This window comes from Symphalangus syndactylus, chromosome 11 (genome assembly GCF_028878055.3).
Source record: "Symphalangus syndactylus isolate Jambi chromosome 11, NHGRI_mSymSyn1-v2.1_pri, whole genome shotgun sequence".
In the NCBI taxonomy this organism is placed as follows: Eukaryota; Metazoa; Chordata; class Mammalia; order Primates; family Hylobatidae; genus Symphalangus; species Symphalangus syndactylus.
The window spans coordinates 64,187,403-64,208,150 of record NC_072433.2 but is presented as its reverse complement, the minus strand read 5'-3'; the positions used below and the strand labels follow the sequence as shown (position 1 = coordinate 64,208,150).

The following is a 20,748-nucleotide window of genomic DNA, read 5'->3' as shown; positions in this document are numbered from 1 at the left end:
AATTTCAATTTTTAATTGAAAATGTCAAAACACAAAGTTCTGGCTAGATGCATATTCTTTAGAAAGCAGTGTTTTCTGGCTGGGTGTGGTGGCTCATTTCTGTAATACCAGCAGTTTGAGAGGCTGAGGCAGGTGGATCACTTGAGGTCAGGAGGGTGAGACCAGCTTGGCCAACATGGCGAAACCCCATCTCTACTAAAAATACAAAAATTAGCTGGGCGTGGTGGTGCACACTTGTAATCCCAGCTACTCAGGAGGCTGAGGCAGGAAAATCACTAGAACAGAGTAGGCAGAGATTGCAGCGAGCCGAGATTGCACTACTGTACTCCAGTCTCGGCGACAGAGACTCTGTCTCAAAAAACCCAAAAAACAAAAATAAAAACACAGAAAGCAGTGTTTTCTAAAGTGAAGTGAGCAAGACATTCACTGGGGAGGCAAAAAGAATATTAGAACTCCTGGCCGGGCGCGGTGGCTCACGCTTGTAATCCCAGCACTTTGGGAGGCCAAGGCGGGCGGATCACGAGGTCAGGAGATCAAGACCACGGTGAAACCCCGTCTCTACTAAAAAATACAAAAAATTAGCCGGGCGTGGTGGCGGGCGCCTGTAGTCCCAGCTACTCGGAGAGGCTGAGGCAGGAGAATGGCCTGAACCCGGGAGGCGGAGCTTGCAGTGAGCTGAGATTGCGCTGCTGCACTCCAGCCTGGGCAACAGAGCGAGACTCTGCCTCAAAAAAAAAAAAAAAAAAGAAAAAGGATATTATATTAGAACTCCTATTTCTATTTATTTTTTCTCATTTTTTGGACTTTTTTGGTATATATTTTTTACAGCACGTTTTAGAGTACAATAGCAGAAGCATGTATACTTTACAAATAACTATGTATGGAGAGAAGTGCTCACACTATTTCCTGATGAAGTGACCAAAGTTTGGAGACCATTGTACAAAGCAGTGGTCTGCACTTCTTGATCTAGGCTACTTCTGTTTCTGTACTGAGAACAAACCCTTATTCTTAAGTCGAACTATCATTCTGTTTTTCACTGCCAGCATATAAACAAAGGAAATCAACTCTCTTTTTAAAATAAGTAACTGGATCACACCAGCCATATGCATGAAACTAAGCTGTAACATTTCATAGTAACATAGGTACAGGAAGCCTTTCCCCATGGAAGATATAATTCCTGAGCTGTCCTGGCCCAATATCTAGGTCTCATTTTCTTGTTTCTAGCAAGGTCAATTGTAGAAGTTGTAGTCATCTTTGAGAGAACTTTGACTCTTGACAGCTTCCTCCTCCACTTCCTCAATTACCTCTCACTTCCCTCAAGAAAACCCCTACATTATTCAGATATGCTTCTAGAACTAAAATTCTATAGAGAATTGAAGTCCTTTCATCAATAATACTTTTATCTATTTAGAGTGCAGAGGAGATTCACTTTTCCTCTGGGAAATTCAACATCTGTTAAACAAAGTCTAGTGGGAAAGAATTAAACCAATAGAGTTAGATTGAAAAGGAATGGCATATGTAGGGGAAGTAGCTGGGTCCCCAAAGTAGGGAGCAGAGAAAACATGGCTGGACTCATGACTTGAAAAGCAGACTTTAGTTTTAGCTCTGCCATTTGCTATCTTAAGACTTTGCAACATGGCATAACTTCTCTGACGTTCTGTTTCCCTGTGTGTAAATTGGGGATAACACTGTCAATTTCACAAGGGTGCTACTGGGAATGAGATATGAGATTAAGGTATATGCAAACCCTTTGTAAGCTACTCTTGTCTTGCAGGATCAACTGGAATCCTATGAGACAGGCAGCGGACTAGAGTGATGAAGAACTTGGATCCCAGCTGCATTATCTTCTATAATTATCCCAGCTAATTATCTTCCATAATTAGCTCTCTGAACCTCAGTTCTTCAACTAGGAGAGGAAGAAGGCCCACCCTGCAGTCCCCGATAAACACCTGACATTATTTTTACAAGCAGAACATATATCACATAAGTCATATCCTCCTGTTACCTATATGGCCTATAATTATAGGATATAATTCTATCCTATGGTTTTCTTTAGGAACTGAAGGGAGAATGGGCTGAAGATAACTAAGAGACATAGAGCTGTAATGTTAGAAGGGACTTTCTTTAGTCCTTTCAAACTTTGGTCCTGTTCCTGGTCCTTTACTCACAGTAAGGACCTGGCCATCATATCTCTCTTTGGCAATTTACACATTCATGCAATTGACTGAAAGCTGCATATATAAATAGAAGTCTGCCTTTATATCTGACAGCTATCAAATGCAGGGCTGGCTCCGTGGGTATGCAATCTGTGCAGCTGCACAGGGTCCCATGCCCAGGGTTTTATTCTCTTCTGTCATCATCCTGAAATCCTTAATAATTTTAAAAACAGTGTGCTGCATTTTTATTTTGCTCTGAGCCCTGCTAAGAATGTAGCCAGTTCTGATTATGCACTACTGATTTAAAAAACCCAGGACATATTGGTCGCCTGCGTATAGCTAAGGATTAACATTTCAGAAGCCATTATGTGTATAAATGAACGGTATGAACAGCTAATCTTACTGTATACAGAATCCTTAACAAAGGAACAAGTGAAGCTTGGTTTTTGTACCAGTACTCAAAGGACATCTCATGGAATTATTGCTTTCTCTCTAAATACAATATAAGGTGTCTCCTGGTCACTTGTGACTCATTGGTCCAGTTGATATTGACTGGCTCTGGATAATTTCCTTCTTGGCAATCACATATGTCTTTTGCTATTTCTACAGAGGAATCACTAACCAAAGGGTATCACCGCAAGCACCTTCTTTTCTCTTCCTGTATTTATCTGTTACACAAAGTAACTGAAGACCCTAATTAGCTAAATTATTAAATGGATACATTTAGTGACATTTAAAGTAAGTTAGAAAACAATTCTGTTTACTTAATTATACTTTCAATAATTACATAACAGCTTTCATCTTATCTCCGAATTCTAATTTACTCCATTATCTCAATGTCCTTATCAAACCCATTCAGCTCCCATTTTTCTTTTAAACTTACAAGGGCTGCCAGAAAAGAAGGGCTCTGGCACACACTCCCATGATGGGGAGGTAATTCCAGTGCACGGAGCCCTGGGCTGCACAGATAGCGAGGCCAGAATTCACATCACTCTCAGGATCTTAGTGAGACGATTCATGTAAACATATACAAAATACCTGGAAACCATTTTGTAAGTAGTTTGGGGCCCAGGTAAGAAGATGTTATTTCCATTTAAAAAGTGTTACATCAAAAAAGAAAAATAAATTACTTCTTTAAATTGATTTTGTGCTAAGGATTAAGAAGTTGCAGGTAGATGAACATTTGTCTGCAGTGCCCTCTTAACTTTTTTTTTTTTTTGCACAGAAACTGGATTTCTCAGTTTTCATTTATGTGTCTTTGGCTTAAATGTGGCTCATATGATAAAATGATGATAATTTATATTGCAAACACCATTTTTCTATGTATAGATATCTGTTTTGCATAATACCTTTCATTCCTGTGATCCCAAGCATTTGACAAATAGAGTTAATAAATTGACGTAAAAACTATTCTAGGGGCCAGGTGTGGTGGCTCATGCCTGTAATCCCAGCACTTTTGGAGGCTGAGGCAGGCAGATCACTTGAGCCCAGTAGTCTAAGACCAGCCTGGGCAACATGGTGAAACCCCGTCTCTACAAAAAATACAGAAATTAGCCAGATGTGGTGGTGTGCGCCTGTAGTACCAGCTACTCGAGAGGCTGAAGCAGGAGGATCGCTTGAGCCCAGGAGGTTGAGGCTGCAGTGAACCATGATTGTGCCACTGTATTCCAGCCTGGGCGACAGAGCAAGACCCTTTCTCAATGCCCCACCCCCAACCCCTCCCCCCACAAAAAAGAAAAACCATTCTAGGAAAGAGGGAAAAATGAGATCAAATGAGATCATGAAAGTTCCAGTCCTGGGCATACATAGTCTTAGAAAGAAATGCAAGTTTCCAATAAAAGTAAAATTTATAGCATTTATTTAATAGCTCTGAATACTTTTAAATTATATTCTTTTGTCTAAGCTTTAAAATGGAAACATGGCTTAGAGAAACTGACTGCTATGGTTTGCCAGCTAGAAGCATATTTATTTCCAATCATTTGAAAAGTTGGCTGGGTGCGGTGGCTCATGCTTGTAATCCCAGCACTTTGGGAGGCCGAGGTGGGCGGATCACGAGGTCAGGAGATCGAGACCACGGTGAAACCCCGTCTCTACTAAAAATACAAAAAAATTAGCCGGGCGTGGTGGCGGGCACCTGTAGTCCCAGCTATTCGGAGAGGCTGAGGCAGGAGAATGGCGTGAACCCGGGAGGCGGAGCTTGCAGTGAGCCGAGATTGTGCCACTGCACTCCGGCCTGGGCGACAGAGTGAGACTCTGTCTCAAAAAAAAAAAAAAAAGAAAAGTCACAGCTTTTAAAAATCATCAACACTTAACAAATATTGGCAAATAAGGCTGACACTGGTTTTCTGTTAAACTTCATTGTTGTCATGAAGGGCGAGAGCCATGGTAGTAATGTATGATCCACATATAAAATTTATCATCAATGTGCAGAAATTCCAGCAGCTTACCTGAATATTGAGTTGCACCTTTTCCATCTCAACACCAAGGAATTTTGATCTTACATCGAAAATGCCTACATCTTCAGTAGCTATGATATCGAATGTAACATTCTTAAACCTGTGAAGAAAGGAACATTCATACATGAGAAATTACAAATACAGATGTGCTTAAAGCTGAAACAAACTAATGGAATCTCAAATAATCATTTTTAAATAATGGCTTGTTGAGAAAATCCTAAGGAAGTTACCAAAAACCTCACATCATCTTTCCCCCAATTCTACTCTCCAAACACTAGGTTTGATGGCTGTTGTTGAGATCTGTAGCTCACAGAGTTCTGACGTAGGTGCTTTATTACAAAAGAAATAGAAGATATGGTCCTTGCTCTTCAAGAGCATAAAACATAGTTGGAAATATGTGAGTCACAGAACATGAACATTATTGACCTATAGCCAATTGACTATTTCAGATGATAACTTTTATAGAAACTTCAGGCCAGGCGCAGTCGCTCACGCCTGTAATCCCAGCACTTTTGGAGGCCGAGGCGGGGCGGATCAACTGGCCAACATGGTGAAACCCCATCTCTATTAAAAAAACAAAAATTATCCGGGTGGTGGCATGTGCCTATAATCCCAGCTACTCGGGAGGCTGGGGCAGGAGAATCACTTGAACCTGGGAGGTGGAGGTTGCAGTGAGCCAAGATCGCACCACTGCACTCCAGCCTGGGCAACAGAGTGAGACTCCATCTCAAGGGAAAAAAAAAAAGAAACTTCAAAAGAGGAAGAAGCATTTTCTTCTGAGTTAGTGTTGTCAGGAGGTTTCATGGGATAAACAGAAGCCAGGCTTCGAAGGAAGGCAGGAGTTAAAGAAGAGGCAAATGCCAGTGAGTCTGGCTTCCCTTGAGATTTTAGGACAAGAAAGTGATGGAACACTGGGCTTATGACCCCTTTAAAATGAGGCAGCATGTGGTGCCTGATGTGGGGCTGTGAAGGAGGGTTTGTTTTTTCCACCACACTGAATATACACACTCACAGCATGCTTTGGAAATGGCTCTGACCCAGGGGTTGGCACAGCCTATTTTAAATGAGAAAGGTGCTATTTTGCAATGGTAGATAATTCATCCATCAAGGCCAAAAGACAGCCTTTTACTCTCATTGCTGTGACTCATTTCTGGAGGTTCACCAATCCAAACATATTGCACAAACCACGGGAAAGACAACCACTGATCAACACTACATATGACCGACAGCACCAGATGCTGAGGCCAAGGGAAGAGTAGCCATGACAATTTGTGTATTCTTCCCTTGTCACCCATCAGTAATCAAGGTTAAGCCTTGCTAGACCAAATGGAGCTCTCTCCAAGGCCACAAGAAATCAAATGGCATGTGTCTTCTATGCAGATTCCAGGTCACACTTACTGGTTTGTTTGAAGATCATCTATATCTAGCAGGACACCTTTCTCATGCAGCTTTGCCGCAGTGTACTTCACTGGCTTCGCTCTCTTCACCCCTTTTGGTTCTCCTTTTCCATCTAGTTTAATTGATCTCCGAGTATTTCTGACAAAATAAGAACAAACCATTTGTTGTTATGATGGCAAATGCAGAGGCTTCTAGTAGTGCAATTACCATACTCAGAGTGATATCACTGTTCATACCTGGCCCTCAGAGCACTGAATATACACCTTTTTATTTTGTGATAGTAGGTAATTTTGTCCATAGAGTGAAACTTCACTACTAAACTGTTTGAGGGGAAAGGGATTTCCCAAGTGACTGAAGTTTGTATTACAGACTAACATTTTTAATAAAACTTACACTCTATTTTCTCAGGTATATTGAACCAAGTGGCTATCTTTAGTCATTTCAGAAGTAGCTTTGGTGCAATAACATGAACTGTGTATTCCTATATAACAATATTACTAGGACTGTTTTAATCTATTTAACAAACACTATGTGGCCAGCGTTGTTCTAAGTGCCTTATAAATATTACCTCACATTTCCAAAATTAACATTTCCATAGTACTTTTAAATTAATAAATTCCTTTGCTATATACTGTATCATATAGCTCTCATAACCATACTTGTGAGTCTGGTACTCTTTGTTTTTTGGGGGGGAGGTTTTTTATTTTGTTTTGAGATGGAGTCTTGCTCTGTTGCCCAGGCTGGAGTGCAGTGGCGTGATCTTGGCTCACTGCAACCTCTGCCTCTCACGTTCAAGTGATTCTCCTGCCTCAACCTCCAGCTGGGATTAGAGGCACATGACACCACATCCGGCTAATTTTTGTATTTTTAGAAGAGAAGGAGTTTCACCACGTCATCCAAGCTGGTGAGGCTGGTACTCTTAATTCCACCTTAAAGATGAGAAAACTGAGGCTCAAAGTTCACTGAACTGGGCTCAAGATCACACAATATAAGAGAGAATCAGAACCCAAATCCAATTCGCCTGACTGTGGATCTCGTGTGAAATGCCTTAAAGTAAATCCCTAACAATCTTATTTCTACTGAAAGTAAGCTTGACCAACTTCTTCCTTGCATGTATATGTATATATTCTTCCTTCCTATATTTAGTGTATAGTGTATATACACTATACACTATATAATGTATATGTTTATGTAATTGTAAATGCATATGCACACTATAGTGTGTGTATATACATATTTAGTGTTTTTTTGTATATATATGTATATATATATATAGAGAGAGAGAGCGTGAGAGCGAGAGAGAGAGAGAGAGAGAGAAACAGAGAGAAGCCTGAAGCAAATGAACTAAAATTCAGGACTAGTGGGATCCAAATCAATAAGGTTTAAATGTGGCTACATCCCTTTATCAAATCTTCTGCGATTTCAGCAATCCAACTTCTGGGTGTTTACTCTAAGATGTGAAATCAGTTTGTCAAAGAGATGTCTACGCTCCCATGTTCATTGCAGCACTACTCACACAATAGCTAAGTTATGAAATCAACCTAAGAATCTACTAACAGATGAACAGGTAAAGAAAACATGGTATATACACACACAGAAGAATACTCTTCAGCCCTAAAAGAAAGAAATTCTGACATTTGGGGCAGTGTGGACAGAACTAGAGGACATTATGCTAAGTGAAATAGGCCAGGCACAGAAAGGCAAATACCACATGTTCTCACTTATATGTGGAATCTAAAAAAGTTGAACTCATAGAAGCAGAATAAAATGGTGGTTACAGAGGCTGGAGGGTGGGGGAAATGGGGAGATGATGGTCAAAGGATATGAAATCTTAGGAGGAATCAGTTTTTTTTGAAATCTATTGCACAGTGTGGTGAATATAGCTAATAATAGTGTATTGTACATTTAAAAACTGCTAGGAGTAAATTTCAAGTGTTCTCATCACAAAAACTAAGTATTTGAGGTGATGCATATATGAATTAATTATTTCACATTGTAATAATAAATGATAACATCACCTTGTACTCCAGGAATACATAAAATTATAGTCAATTTGCAATAAAATTTAAAGGATCTATGATTAATGTAATAGATTTTTCCATACAGCACCATTTTCTCCTGCCAATTTGATGACAAGGATTATATAAAAATATTGTATTACATATTTAAATAGGTAATTAAAATTTAACTAGCATTGATCATAGTCTAGTGATAAGAATAATTACTAAGCAAAGGATATTCATTAAAAATGGCTATACTGTATATAAAAACCTATAATACTTATGCTAATGGATAATAGACAGCTGCCAAATTTTGCCAGTTGTGTCAATAATTTTTTAAAACCATGAAGCAATTTAAAAACATTAGCTGCTCTGTGCAATTAGCAAACACCTGGCATTATCTAATATTATCAATTATATAAAATACATTCCAAAAACAAGAGATTTTAAAAATAATAGTACTTTTAAAAATCTTTGGCTAAAAAAGACAAAATGAAAGTGCTTCCCTAACTTACTAATGCTATTTCAATATACAACAGGTAAGCCACTAATTCTAGTGCTGGTGGGGAATTGAAAAGCTTCCATTTACTCCTGACTTCTTAGTTCACAGTGGCAAATAATAAAACTGAGACTCTAGTTTTCGGTTAGAAGACAGAGCAAAAAGTTTTCTTCCATACCCAACCCAACTGCCTAGAAATGCAGAATTGACATCTCATAGAAATCATGACATTACAAATGAACATGACATGATTTTAACTTACTTTCTTTTTAAGTTGTCTAAACAAGTCTTTATGTAGGTGTCATAATAATTGATTTGCTCTTCATAAAATGCTGCTTTCTTGTTAAGTGCATTCAGGGTCTGCTGAAGTTTTGCCAATTCAGCTTTTCGAAGCTTACGATAGATTCTTTGATTTCGAATATCCTAAAACAACAAGCAAGGGGTATCATATTTAAGCAGAAGTTTGCTTTATGATATTGCCAGTTTGGGACAAGAAGAATATCAAGCAGTAGTAAGTCGCTATTTGTAACTTGACTTGTAGCTTATCTCAGGCACCTTATTTTACTCTCAACACCACAGGGTTCCCATCCCTTTTTACTTCAGAACTGGAAAGTGTACATATTTCACTTTAAAAGACTTGTTAACATTAATTTTTCTCTTGATGGAAAGGCAAAGAAGTTATTTTAGAATAACCACACATTTAAGGAAAAACTGCGTTTTAAAAGGGGCACAAAGTAGCAGAAATGCAATTTCTTCAGACTTTTTTTTTTTTTTTTTTTTTTTAGACGTAGTCTTGCTCTGTCACCCAGGCTGGAGTGCAGTGGCCTGATCTCTGCAGCCCTTACCTCCAGGTTCAAGTGTTTCTCCTGCCTCAGCCTCCTGAGTAGCTGGGGCTGCAGGCCCGTGCCACTATGCCTGGCTAATTTTTGTATTTTTAGTAGTTACAGGGGTTCACCATGTTGGTCAGGCTGGTCTTGAACTCCTGACCTCAAGTGATCTGCCCGCCTTGGCCTCTCAAAGTGCTGGGATTATAGGCATGAGACATTGTACCCGGCCTCTTCAGACTATTTTGAATATTCCTCTTTGAATAGCACTTTAAACTAAAAAGGTTTACATTTAATTGTTAAATTCATTTTTAAAATAAGAAAAGAACAAACTTTTTTCATCTGACAAATATTTCTCAAGGTTTGAAAAAACAACACTGGGCTGTCAAGACTGAGTGAAAAGATTCAACATTGATAACTATTACTTGGATTTAAATAGAATTCCTAGAACATTAAGTTGCATAAGCTGCTTATAGCTTACAAGAGCTATGCTAAATTTAAACTTGCAGATATAAGTTTTTTTCATAATTCTAATTGGTAAGTTATGAAAATGTTTGACTTATGAAAATGGTGCCTGTTTAATATTGTTTTTCTTTTGTAAACAAGTCAAAAACCATTCCCCTAGGAATTCAAATAAATACCTACATACACATACACTCCCCCCACAACTTCCCCATGCCCTTAGGTAAAAATTCTTCATTAAATAGAATATTTAGAATAGAATATTCTTCATTAAATAGAATTCTTCATATAATAGCATATTCATTAAATAGAATATCATGTCTTCATGATAGCCTTTTTCTTTTTTAAAGCAAAAGCATATATTTATCTACCCCATATTCCCAAATAGAAATATTTCTATCCCAAAACTAAAGAAAGAAATGCTATTTCCCTTGAGTCACTTGGGCTAGAAGGAATAAGCCTACTGCCAGAATTGAACATAACTTTCTATCAAAGAACAAAGCTGAGCGCATTTCCCTTCCAGAAGGTGAGAAATTTTTTTTTCTGGTCATTTAACTGCCTTTAACCTCTAGATCCATATTAATTTGCATGTTTGAATAAGAAGAATGAAATATCCTTCTAACCCAAATATATACTTCCTTATCCTTGACAAACAGATCTCAGCCACTTCCTGTGATGTTTCATTGCACTAAGTTGAGATCCTTTGCTCAGGAAGTTTCTCAAGTGTAAAAATATTGGATAAGAAAACAGAAACTAATCTTCAAGTCTGAACTGCATTTAGGCTAAATTGCTTAAAAACAAATGATCAGGGACACAGAGTTCCATCTCAGTGGCAGGTTCTAAGAGCAACTGAGCTATATGACAACTAACATCTCAGGAGAAAACTCTTCCAATAGTGTTATTTTTAAAACTTTTTTTATTTTATTTTATTTTATTTATTTATTTTTTTGAGACGGAGTCTCGCTCTGTCGCCCAGGCTGGAGTGCAGTGGCGCAATCTCGGCTCACTGCAAGCTCCGCCTCCCGGGTTCTCGCCATTCTCCTGCCTCAGCCTCTCCGAGTAGCTGGGACTACAGGCGTCCGCCACCACGCCCGGCTAATTTTTTGTATTTTTTTAGTAGAGACGGGGTTTCACTGTGGTCTCGATCTCCTGACCTCGTGATCCGCCCGCCTTGGCCTCCCAAAGTGCTGGGATTACAAGCGTGAGCCACCGCGCCCGGCCTATTTTTAAAACTTTAAAGGTATAGACCAAACTTGTCAAGTACATTTTTTAGTATTTATTTCTGGTCTGTTTCAACTCTCCTAATGACTTGAAAGTGTTGTGATTGCATTCTTTTAAAAGTCATCAACTGCTTGGGAGGCCCAGGTGGATCACCGGGTCAGGATTTCAAGAACAGCCTGGCCAGCATGGTGAAACCCTGTCTCTACTAAAAATACAAAAATTAGCTGGGCGTGGTGGTGCGTGCCTGTAGTCCCAGCTACTCAGGAGGCTGAGGCAGGAGAATCGCTTGAACCTGGGAGGCAGAGGTTGCAGAGAGTTGAGATCGTGCCACTGCACTCCAGCCTGAGCAACAGAGCGAGGCTCCAACTCAAAAAAAAAAAAAAAAAAAAAAAGTCATCAACTGCTTTGAAACCTTGAAAAATCTGTAACATTGAAGGGGGCAGTAACCACAGCATATGCAACCATGAATCCCTAATGCCACCTCCCAGAGTGCCCAGCACTTGAGTGGTGATTAGCAAATGTCTGCTAAGTGAAGAAGAAAGAATAATGTTTCCAAAAACCTTGGCAATCTCATTGAGAATGTCTTGGTATTTATTTTCAGATGACACGTGTCCAGTCTGTTCCAACGTCCGAAGATTCCTCTGGATTTTCCTCTTCTTCTGCTCAAGAGGCAGCTGTGCATCTTCAATCATAGATTGGCTATGCTTCATTTCTTCTGGAGTCCTGGAATCTATCATTGCACGGCTCACCATGTCCGTGGCATGGTCTACCTCCTGAAAAGAGAATATCAAGATGCTGATTTTTCTCTGATCCTCTAATTTCACAGTTCATAAGCTACACAATGCAAGTTAATGTCAAAATGAAAGTAGTCCTCCAGCCAAAGTTCAGAGACTAGAACCAGAACATGTTCTTCCTGAGTTTTGAAGTAGGTCTTTGAAAGGAATTACTTCATCTTTTCGATAGCAAGCCTTATTTGGGAAAAATTCTCAATAGCTACTTTATTGCCAAGGTGACAAATCACCATAGTAATGGACATATTTTAATGGATAACTGCTACTTTGTAATTCCCCAGATGGAAGGATTTCGATTCCTGGATAGGCTAGCTGAGGAAACTAAAACTAGATTACCTATTGAAATGTGGCTATGAGAACCCTGAATGTTCAGAACCCAGCTAAACTCTCACACATCGCCATGTTTATGGAGAGTCCTAAACTAAACCAACAGTAAGGCAGTCAGACAGCTTTATTCTTATAAGGGAATCACAAACCAACGATTCTGAAAAACTTGCAAAGTTTCTTTGAGCCAAAGGGAATAAGAATATTCTAGCACATTATAAATTCCCAAGTGATGAGTAAATGAATGAATGAATGAATACTCTTTGGATAGTCTGTTCAAAGAAACAGTAACAAAAAGAGACTATTGGTCTTCCCATTTCATTGTACTAGACAATTGACTGACCCAATAGATGAAGTCTAAGGAAACGACTATTAGTTAGGCACAGTAATCTTAGACATAGGACAGGTAGGTCAACATTATTGACACAGGAACATTATTACCAGGTTAGCAGTAAATAACAGAAGCAGCAGCCAACATTGTTGAGCACTTAATGTGCGCCAGATATGGATGTACCCACTTAACACGTTTAACTCACTTAATCCTGCCTGTGAGCTGGGTATTATTATTATATCCATTTTACAGTTGAGGAAACTGTGGCACAGCAATGCTTCTAAGTGTGCAGAGTTACACACCTAGGAGGTACAGAGGTATAGTTGATCTCAGAAGTCTGTGTTCTTAGTCACTTATTCATGACACATTTAGGGGAAAATGAAAAATAGTAAGGAGTAAAAGTCTTTTATACTAACCTAGTATAATATTTTACCCACATTGTTTAAAACATATTCACACATTAACAAACATGTGATTTGAAGTTTTGCTTTACATTTTTTATTAAAAATTTTTAAAAATTAGGATGGGGGTCTCACCATGTTGTCGAGGCTGGTGCTGAACTCCTGGGCTCAAGGGATCTATACACCTCAGCCTTCCAAAGTACTGGGATTACAGACATGAGCCACCATGCCCAGACTTTTATATTTTTTAAATTAAAAACTATTACAAGGATTCCTTGGCAATCAATTAAATTAAGAATGATCCAGGAAAATTATGTGTAGCTCTGCTAAGAAATAGTTAATTAAATAATTAACTTTTGTTTAGGGAGCGGCAATTATTGGTACTAAAATAACAACCTTGAATTTATTTTAGAATGAACAATGACATATTTTCAAAGATGTTAATAAAAAGCTAAATGCAAGATTGTTGTGAAACCTCACTTACGCTAACATAATGACGCTTTGACTCAGTGGACTCAACATTTGCTTCTGAAGCATTTGGAAAACATCTTTAACATGTGAGATGCTTATTTGTTTCAAGTTAGTAAATACATAAAATGTGAAAGGTATTTTTCAATATCCTGTCAGCTAGAACTCTCTCAACTGACTTATTTGCCCATTATGATGAACATTTCCAGGCTTTGAAAAACCCAGAACTATCATCCTAGGTTAAGACAAAAGTATATTTGGCATGAATTTGGTGCTGTATTTTCTATTTCATTCCCATTGGTACTTCATACAGGTTTATATATGGCTGAACTCAGTCCACTACAGTAATAGAGAAAATTCCTTACTTCTGGACCATGTCAGATACAGTTTCTCTGAGATAATAAACATCTGGCATAAAGATTTATGAAGAAAATCAACTCCTGTCTATTATTATTTTACACTTAAAGCCAAATTACCTGTTGCGCAGTTGCTGGTGTCTCTAAGATTTCTGTCAATGTGTTCCCTGGCTGGTTCCGGATCACATCAATTATCAGCTTCTTGGTCCTTAACAAAACAGAGAAAGAGACAGACTTTCAGACTGTAGTCCTTATGCACAAAAATCTGTTTCTCCTAAGAGAGTGCACAAACACATACAATAGTGAAGCTTCAAAGATAATACCTTACAATAAAACATTCTTGCAGATATTCACCAGGTCTGCTGTAAGGCTCCTGATAGTTTATGAATGCTTGATAATCAAAGTCTGGGCTTTCTATGCTTGATGTTGTAGGATTATACTGTCAGTAACATGGGCACAAGTGTATCACAAGATTTCCTCTCTAAATACTTTTCCTTCTTTTTTAGACAGAGACTACTTTTTGATGGGCAGGGGGAGCAAGTGCTGCTGATACAGCCTGCTCCTGCAGAGTGCAGGAATGATATCTAATATTCTCCTTTCCTGACTTTAATAGCACCTAGACTTCTGGGCTGGCTTAATACCTCATAAGCCTTTAGGAGCCAGACCAACTGTTACCTTTCCTGCTATCAGAAAGCTATTAAACGGTCTAAAGACCAGTGGGAGCAAACGTTCAGTGTGGGCTGTGGAGGCTTGGTCTGTCAGCTGACATAGCAGTGAGGAGGATGGTGTTCAAGGGCCTGAGCAACTAACAGATAGGGTTAGGTCCTCACTTTCAGGTGGAAGACAATACAAGAGCTTCTCAGTAAACAGTAAAGAGCTGGAAAATTCTTCTGGAAGTACGAAAACTGCATGTAGGTGTTCTTTATGGCAATTGGCCACCCCTTCCTAGTGAGGGATCATGTTATGTAATTATGTACAAAGGTTTTAACATAAAAGCTAAAAGGTCAAGTTTGCTCACTTTTACATAAGGTAGAAACAGTATTATTGGAAAAGGCTTTCCTTCTAAAAAGAAAAAAAGGGGCCGGGCGCGGTGGCTCACTCCTGTAATCCCAGCATTTTGGGAGGCCGAGGTGGGCGGATCACCTGAGGTCAGAAGTTCCAGATCAGCCTGGCCAACATGGCAAAACCCCATCCCTACTAAGAATACAAAAATTGGCTGAGCATGGTGGCGTGTGCTTGTAATTCCAGCTGCTCAGGAGGCCTGGGTGTGAGAATTGCTTAAACCTGGGAGGCAGAGGTTGCAGTAAGCTGAAATCGTGCCACTGCACTCCAGCCTGGGTGACAGAGTGAGATGCCATCTCAGATAGATATATAGATATATAGATATATAGATAGATAGACAGATAGATAAATAGAAAGAAAAGAAAGAAGAAAAGGAAACAGACAAAAGTTTGTTTAAATTATACATACACTGGTCTAATCGACGTCTTAAGTTTCACTTTTACTGTAGTCCTGCTATTGCATTTAACTTTAGTTATTTCAGAGTCATTACATGATATCACTGAATGACTAATTTTTCTTCCTAAACTCTAGCAGGAAATGTTCATGTAGCATGAAATTTAGAAATGAAAAGAAAATTTTCACATTTTGAAGGATATGGGCAACTACTCCCAAATGACAGAGAAAACCCTCCAATTACAAATATATTACTTTTGAAAATAGGATAAAATCCAATAAGCCATCTGTAAACATCATTTTTGTCGTTTCCTATTTATCAGAAGTCTGTGTGAAAAGAACAATCACAATGTGTCTTCCTTGCCTCCCTTCCCCCTAGCCTTTGGAGAACCATTTCCTCTGGCCCCATGACCCTTTGCTGCTGGGGATTTACAGGCTGTCTGGGAATGCACAGCTAAATACTCCACGGAGAGTCAAAGGTGGGCCCACAGCTAATTACAGCCACGTGGGGGATGGCATGTTTCCTAAAGCAGCTGTGGCTGAGAAAGCCATGTATCCTTTCCTTCCTACACACCACCTTCCTCCAGCCATCATCTCAATGTATTAAACAGGAACACTGAGTTAAAAATAAAGGCTTTGGATGATTAAAAAAATGTCAATATAGTAACTTTCTTATTTGAAATAGTATTCTCAGAACTAATTGTGATATAGTTTCTAGGGAACTTCTAGTTCTTTAGAGAAGCTGTGTAATGACCAAATGACTGGAGTCAGTAAAACGTGCCCCACCAAAGACATAGAATGTTTATTTGCTCAGGAGTTGCTGGAGGACAAACTGCTCACACAGCCTGTTTCTCTTGGGCTTCTACTGTACACCAGGCCTGTGGAATTCATTGCCAAAGTTCTACCTCAGACATAAGTAGCCATCCAGTCCCATGACAGGGAACCCACCCCCCTCCCACTACAGTGTGTCTAGTGCTTAAGGACGATGGGGACGGACAGATTTAAAGCCAAATCTGTCTTGGCTTGGACTCTTGTTGCATATTAGCCATGTGGATTTGTGCAAGTTATATAATCCTTGTAGGTTTTGTTTTTCATTTCTCAGGACTGATGCAAGGATTGGATGAAAAGATTCAAAGCCTTCTGTGAGGTCTGGCACATGGTAAGCACTCACATGGTTGTTAAACCTGTGCTGCCCATGATGGCCGCCACTGGCCACAGGTGGCACTTGAGCACTTGAGACATGGCTAGTACAAACTGAGATGTGCTGTGTGAAACACACACTGGATTTTGAAGATGTTGTATGAAACAAAGAATGTACAGTATTTCATCAATTTTTTACATTTATTACATATTTAAATATTTTTGGATATACTGGGTTAAATAAAATATATTATTAGAATTAATTTCATCTATTTCTTTTTAAAATGAGGCTTCTAGACAACTTAAAATTACATGTGGAGAGTACATTTTTTTCTTTTGGAGAGTACAATATTGGCACATTCCATTCTCAAACAGGAGCTCACTCTGAGAGGCCTGCCTTCCAGGGCCACCCAGTCATGAAACCTGGTTAGTCTTAGGACTGTGGCCCCAAGGGAGACCTTTGAAAAACAATCCAATCTCTGATTGTACAAATGTGGCAACTAAGACCTAAGACACTAGAGCTGCAGGAAACAAGTCCAATTCCCTTTCCAAATCAGCAGCTCCTGAAAAACCTATAGAGAAATGCCAAGACTGTTTGCCTCTATCCCCTCTTCCACCATCTTTCCTTTTTCCAAGTGAAACCGCTCAGTCCCTTAAAGCTCCTCACGATGGCATCTGCAGAGAGCTCACAGTCCTGCTCATATTCCAGTTGCCAATGACCTTAATATGCATCCCCCTTCCCACCCCAGTCCAAATATAACATTCTGGATATGGTCTGACCAGCATAAATCAACTGCTCTCCCTGAATGAGGAGGTATCTAATTTTGAAAAAGAATTGAGAAAAAAAGAGAAAGAAATACACCAGGGAGTTTATTCATCATGGCTGTGCTCAAACCCCACTGTAGATAAATGAGCCCATATGGCGCTTGTAAGCTAGTGTGATCCCTTGGGTTTGGCCACTCCATTCATATGGCATCTATTATTACCAGTAGCATTCCTGAAGCTCCCCCTCTGTCATCTGCCTATACTGTGCCCAAGGTTGAAAAGGAATCAGTGTTTGTGGAAACTAAGGAATATTCTCAATATTTAAAATCCTAACAACAGAATTTACATTATTAGCTCCAGACCTCAAATATCACCTTAGCCATTTAGTGCTCCTGCTAGTTTGGACCAAAAAACAAGGAAATCTTTCAGCTGGGATCATGGAACCTAAACTTAATCATGTGATAGGAAATTCTTAAGAGATGACAATTTAAGCACTCAAGCAGCTAAGTATGATTAAAAACCACAAATATTGCCTTCTACTTAAACGCACATACTTTTGTGGGAAACTAAGCTTAATTAAGGCCATAAGGATCACGTATTTTGAGTTGAATCATAAGTTATAATGAAAGGTTGACAATTGCATAGTTTTATATAATTTATATGGTATTAATTACAATTTCATGTGATCATCATAGCCCTTCCTTTCCCCTCTCCTCTATATTATGGAGGAGAAAACTGATGGCGAGGCAACTTGCTGAGTTCCATGGTTAATAAGCGATAGATTGAGGTTATAACCCTATGTCATCCTAAGACTCCTCGACTAGGTTTTTAGGATTCCTCAACCAGGCTTTTTTTTTTTTTTTTTAAATATCCCTGTGCTTGGTAGTATTAGAAAAATAGCAATAGCCCAAACTGAGGTTCTCTATTCTATAAACATACACAAGGGAAAAAGAAATAGATGTTTCTTCCTACTCCGATATGTGCCCTTTGTCCCTCCTCTTTGGCCTGGAAAGATGCTCCAGCCTCCGTTACTCAGTAACTGCTCAGCTACTAATTCTCATTATTTATTCTAAGATTCCTAAGAATGCAAAGAACAATGACCTTACCCTTGACAAGTTGTAAAACTTTATGATCAACAGTGTAGGCCCTGGAGGATTTAAAATCATGTGGGTTTGAATCTCTGCTCCACTTAGTAACTGTGTTACCCAGGAAAAGGTTTATACCTGTTCAATGCCTAGTTTCCTCATCTGTAAAATACTGATAATAACCTCCACTCTCTTGGGGTTGCTGAGAATATTACATACATATTTTATACATGTTTATTTTAATATATATACACACATGTTATTCTCTTTCTCTCTTTATAGAGTGTGTGTCCCTTTTTCAAAATGCTTGGGCCCAAAAGTGTTTCAGATTTTTTATCTTTTCAGATTTTGGAATATTTGCATTATATACTTACTGCTTCAGCATCCTAAATCCGAAAATTCAAAACGCTCCAACGAGCATTTCCTTTGACCACTGTCAGCTCTCAAAAGGTTTGGAATTCTGGAACACTTTGCATTTGTACAGTATATAAAAACTGTCCCTGGGCCATGGTAAGCACTACATAGGTGTTTGCTATTATCATCATCTTCATCTTCATCTAATGAGTAAGAATTATGAGACTAGCATGGAATTAAATTTACAAACATAATGATTAACAACGCCTCAAATTCTGCTACTATGGGGGCCTCCATGAAGATGAGTTACTCATGACTGGAAAGCTAGTGACATTGTAATTAAACATAAGGGCATTTCTGAAAGTTAAGAACACAATCTGTTTCACCAAAAAGCAGAATAGTTTTTTGATGGAGAAAAGCTAGATATTTTCACATTCCAATTGCTCTGCATTTCATGTCTGTCCACTTCATAACTTATAAAACTCATTGCCTGATTTTAGTTAAATTTGGTTCTCTAATGAATCTCAAGAACTATATCTTATGCTTGAGTTACAAATTCGGTTTATTAGCTTGGAAAAAAGTCATCCTCGTGAGAGTGTTCAAATCAATATTTTAAAGGAGTGGTCCCCAACCTTTTTGGCACCAGGGACAGGTTTTGTGGAAGACAATTTTTCCATGGACGGGGTGGAGGATGGTTTCGGGAAGATGATTCAAGTGCATTATATTTATTGTGCACTTTATTTCTATTATTATTGCATTGTAATACATAACGAAATAATTATACAACTCACCATAATACAGAATAAGTGCATGCCCTGAGCTTGTTTTCCTGCAACTAGACAGTCCCATCTGTGGGTGATGGGAGACAGTGACAGATCATCAGGCATTAGATTCTCATAAGGAGTGTGCAACCTAGATCCCTTGCATGTGCAGTTCACAATAGGGTTCCTACTCCTATGAGAATCTACTGCTGCCACTGATCTGACAGGAGGCGGAGCTCAGGTGTTAATGCCAGTGATAGGGAGCAGCTGTAAATACAGATGAAGCTTCACTTGCTCCCCTCCTGCTGTGTGGCCTGGTTCCTAACAGGCCATGGACTGATACTGGTACTTTTAGACTTTAGTTTCTTTGCCTTAAAGAAAAAGACTCAGTTTTCAGGTTCCCTGTCAATGCTGCACTTTGTAATTATCTGTTAGTATCAAGATTTTTTCAAATATGTACTTTAAAGGAAATATATTTAGAAGCAGGGCTTGGCTAAAATCATAGAACTAATTCTATTGAACCTTTTGGGCAATACCCAAATTTCACTTTCAGGGATGGCTAACCAGTCAGTGTTGATTTCAAATTGTTACCTACATTGATCACTGGGCTGCTTAGTAAAGTCATCGGCCAACAGTAAGATCTCACAGTATGCCAAGAGGAAGGCCTTTGAGCATAGAAGACTGAGGGCCTCTATTAAAACAATGGCCTCAAGTCTTTTTTACATAAATGGAAAAGTTGATCCTAAAATTCATGTATAACTGCAAGAGACCTATTCAACTGCAAGACTAAAACAATCTTGAAAAAGAAGAAAGAAGTTGGAGGACTTCCGTATTTCAAAGCTCACTACAAAGCTACAGTGATCAATATGGTATGGCACTAGTACAAGGATAGACATATAAGTGAATGGAGTAGAATTGAAAATCCAGAAATAAAGCCATACATGTATCGTCAATTAGTTTTTGACAAGGGTGCCTAGACCATTCTATGCAGAACGAATAGTCTGTTTAACTAATAGTGCTAGGACAACTGGACATCCACATGCAAAAGAATGAAGGTGGGGCCAGGAGCGGTGGCTCACGCCTGTAATCCCAGCACTTTGGGAGGCCGAGGTGGGCAGATCATGAGGTCAGGAGATCGAGACCATCCTGGCTGACACGGTGAAACCTCGTCTCTACTAAAAACACAAAAAATTAGCTGGGCATGGTGGTGGACACCTGTAGTCCCAGCTACTTGGGAGGCTGAGGCAGGAGAATGGCATGAACCCAGGAGGCAGAGCTTGCAGTGACCCGAGATCGTGGCACTGCACTCCAGCCTGGGCAACAGAGCAAGACTCTGTCTCAAACAAAAAACAACAACAATAACAACAAAAAAGAATGAAGGTGGACACCTGTCTCACACCACACACCAAAATTAACTCAAAAAGGGTTAATAGACCTACTGTAAAAGCTAAAACTATAGAACCTTTAGAAGAAAACATTGGGGTAAATCTCACAAGTAACA

At 39.1% G+C, this 20,748-nt stretch overlaps 1 protein-coding gene across 6 annotated transcripts in view; it reads right to left on the bottom strand.

Annotated features, from left to right (window-relative positions):
* Positions 1-20,748, bottom strand: part of IQGAP2 (IQ motif containing GTPase activating protein 2) — a 329,635-nt gene that overhangs the window by 1,407 nt on the left and 307,480 nt on the right. For 5 of the 6 annotated variants that reach the window (XM_055299013.2, XM_055299014.2, XM_063612138.1 and 2 more), the window contains 5 exons: positions 13,808-13,895; positions 11,577-11,789; positions 8,772-8,932; positions 6,011-6,148; positions 4,604-4,712 (listed from right to left, as the gene is read on the bottom strand). In XM_055299013.2, the coding sequence (XP_055154988.1) occupies positions 4,604-4,712; positions 6,011-6,148; positions 8,772-8,932; positions 11,577-11,789; positions 13,808-13,895 (709 nt within the window). Of the gene's footprint in view, positions 1-4,603; positions 4,713-6,010; positions 6,149-8,771; positions 8,933-11,576; positions 11,790-13,807; positions 13,896-20,748 lie in introns of those variants that run through there. The other variant, XR_008661060.2, reaches the window with a different exon arrangement.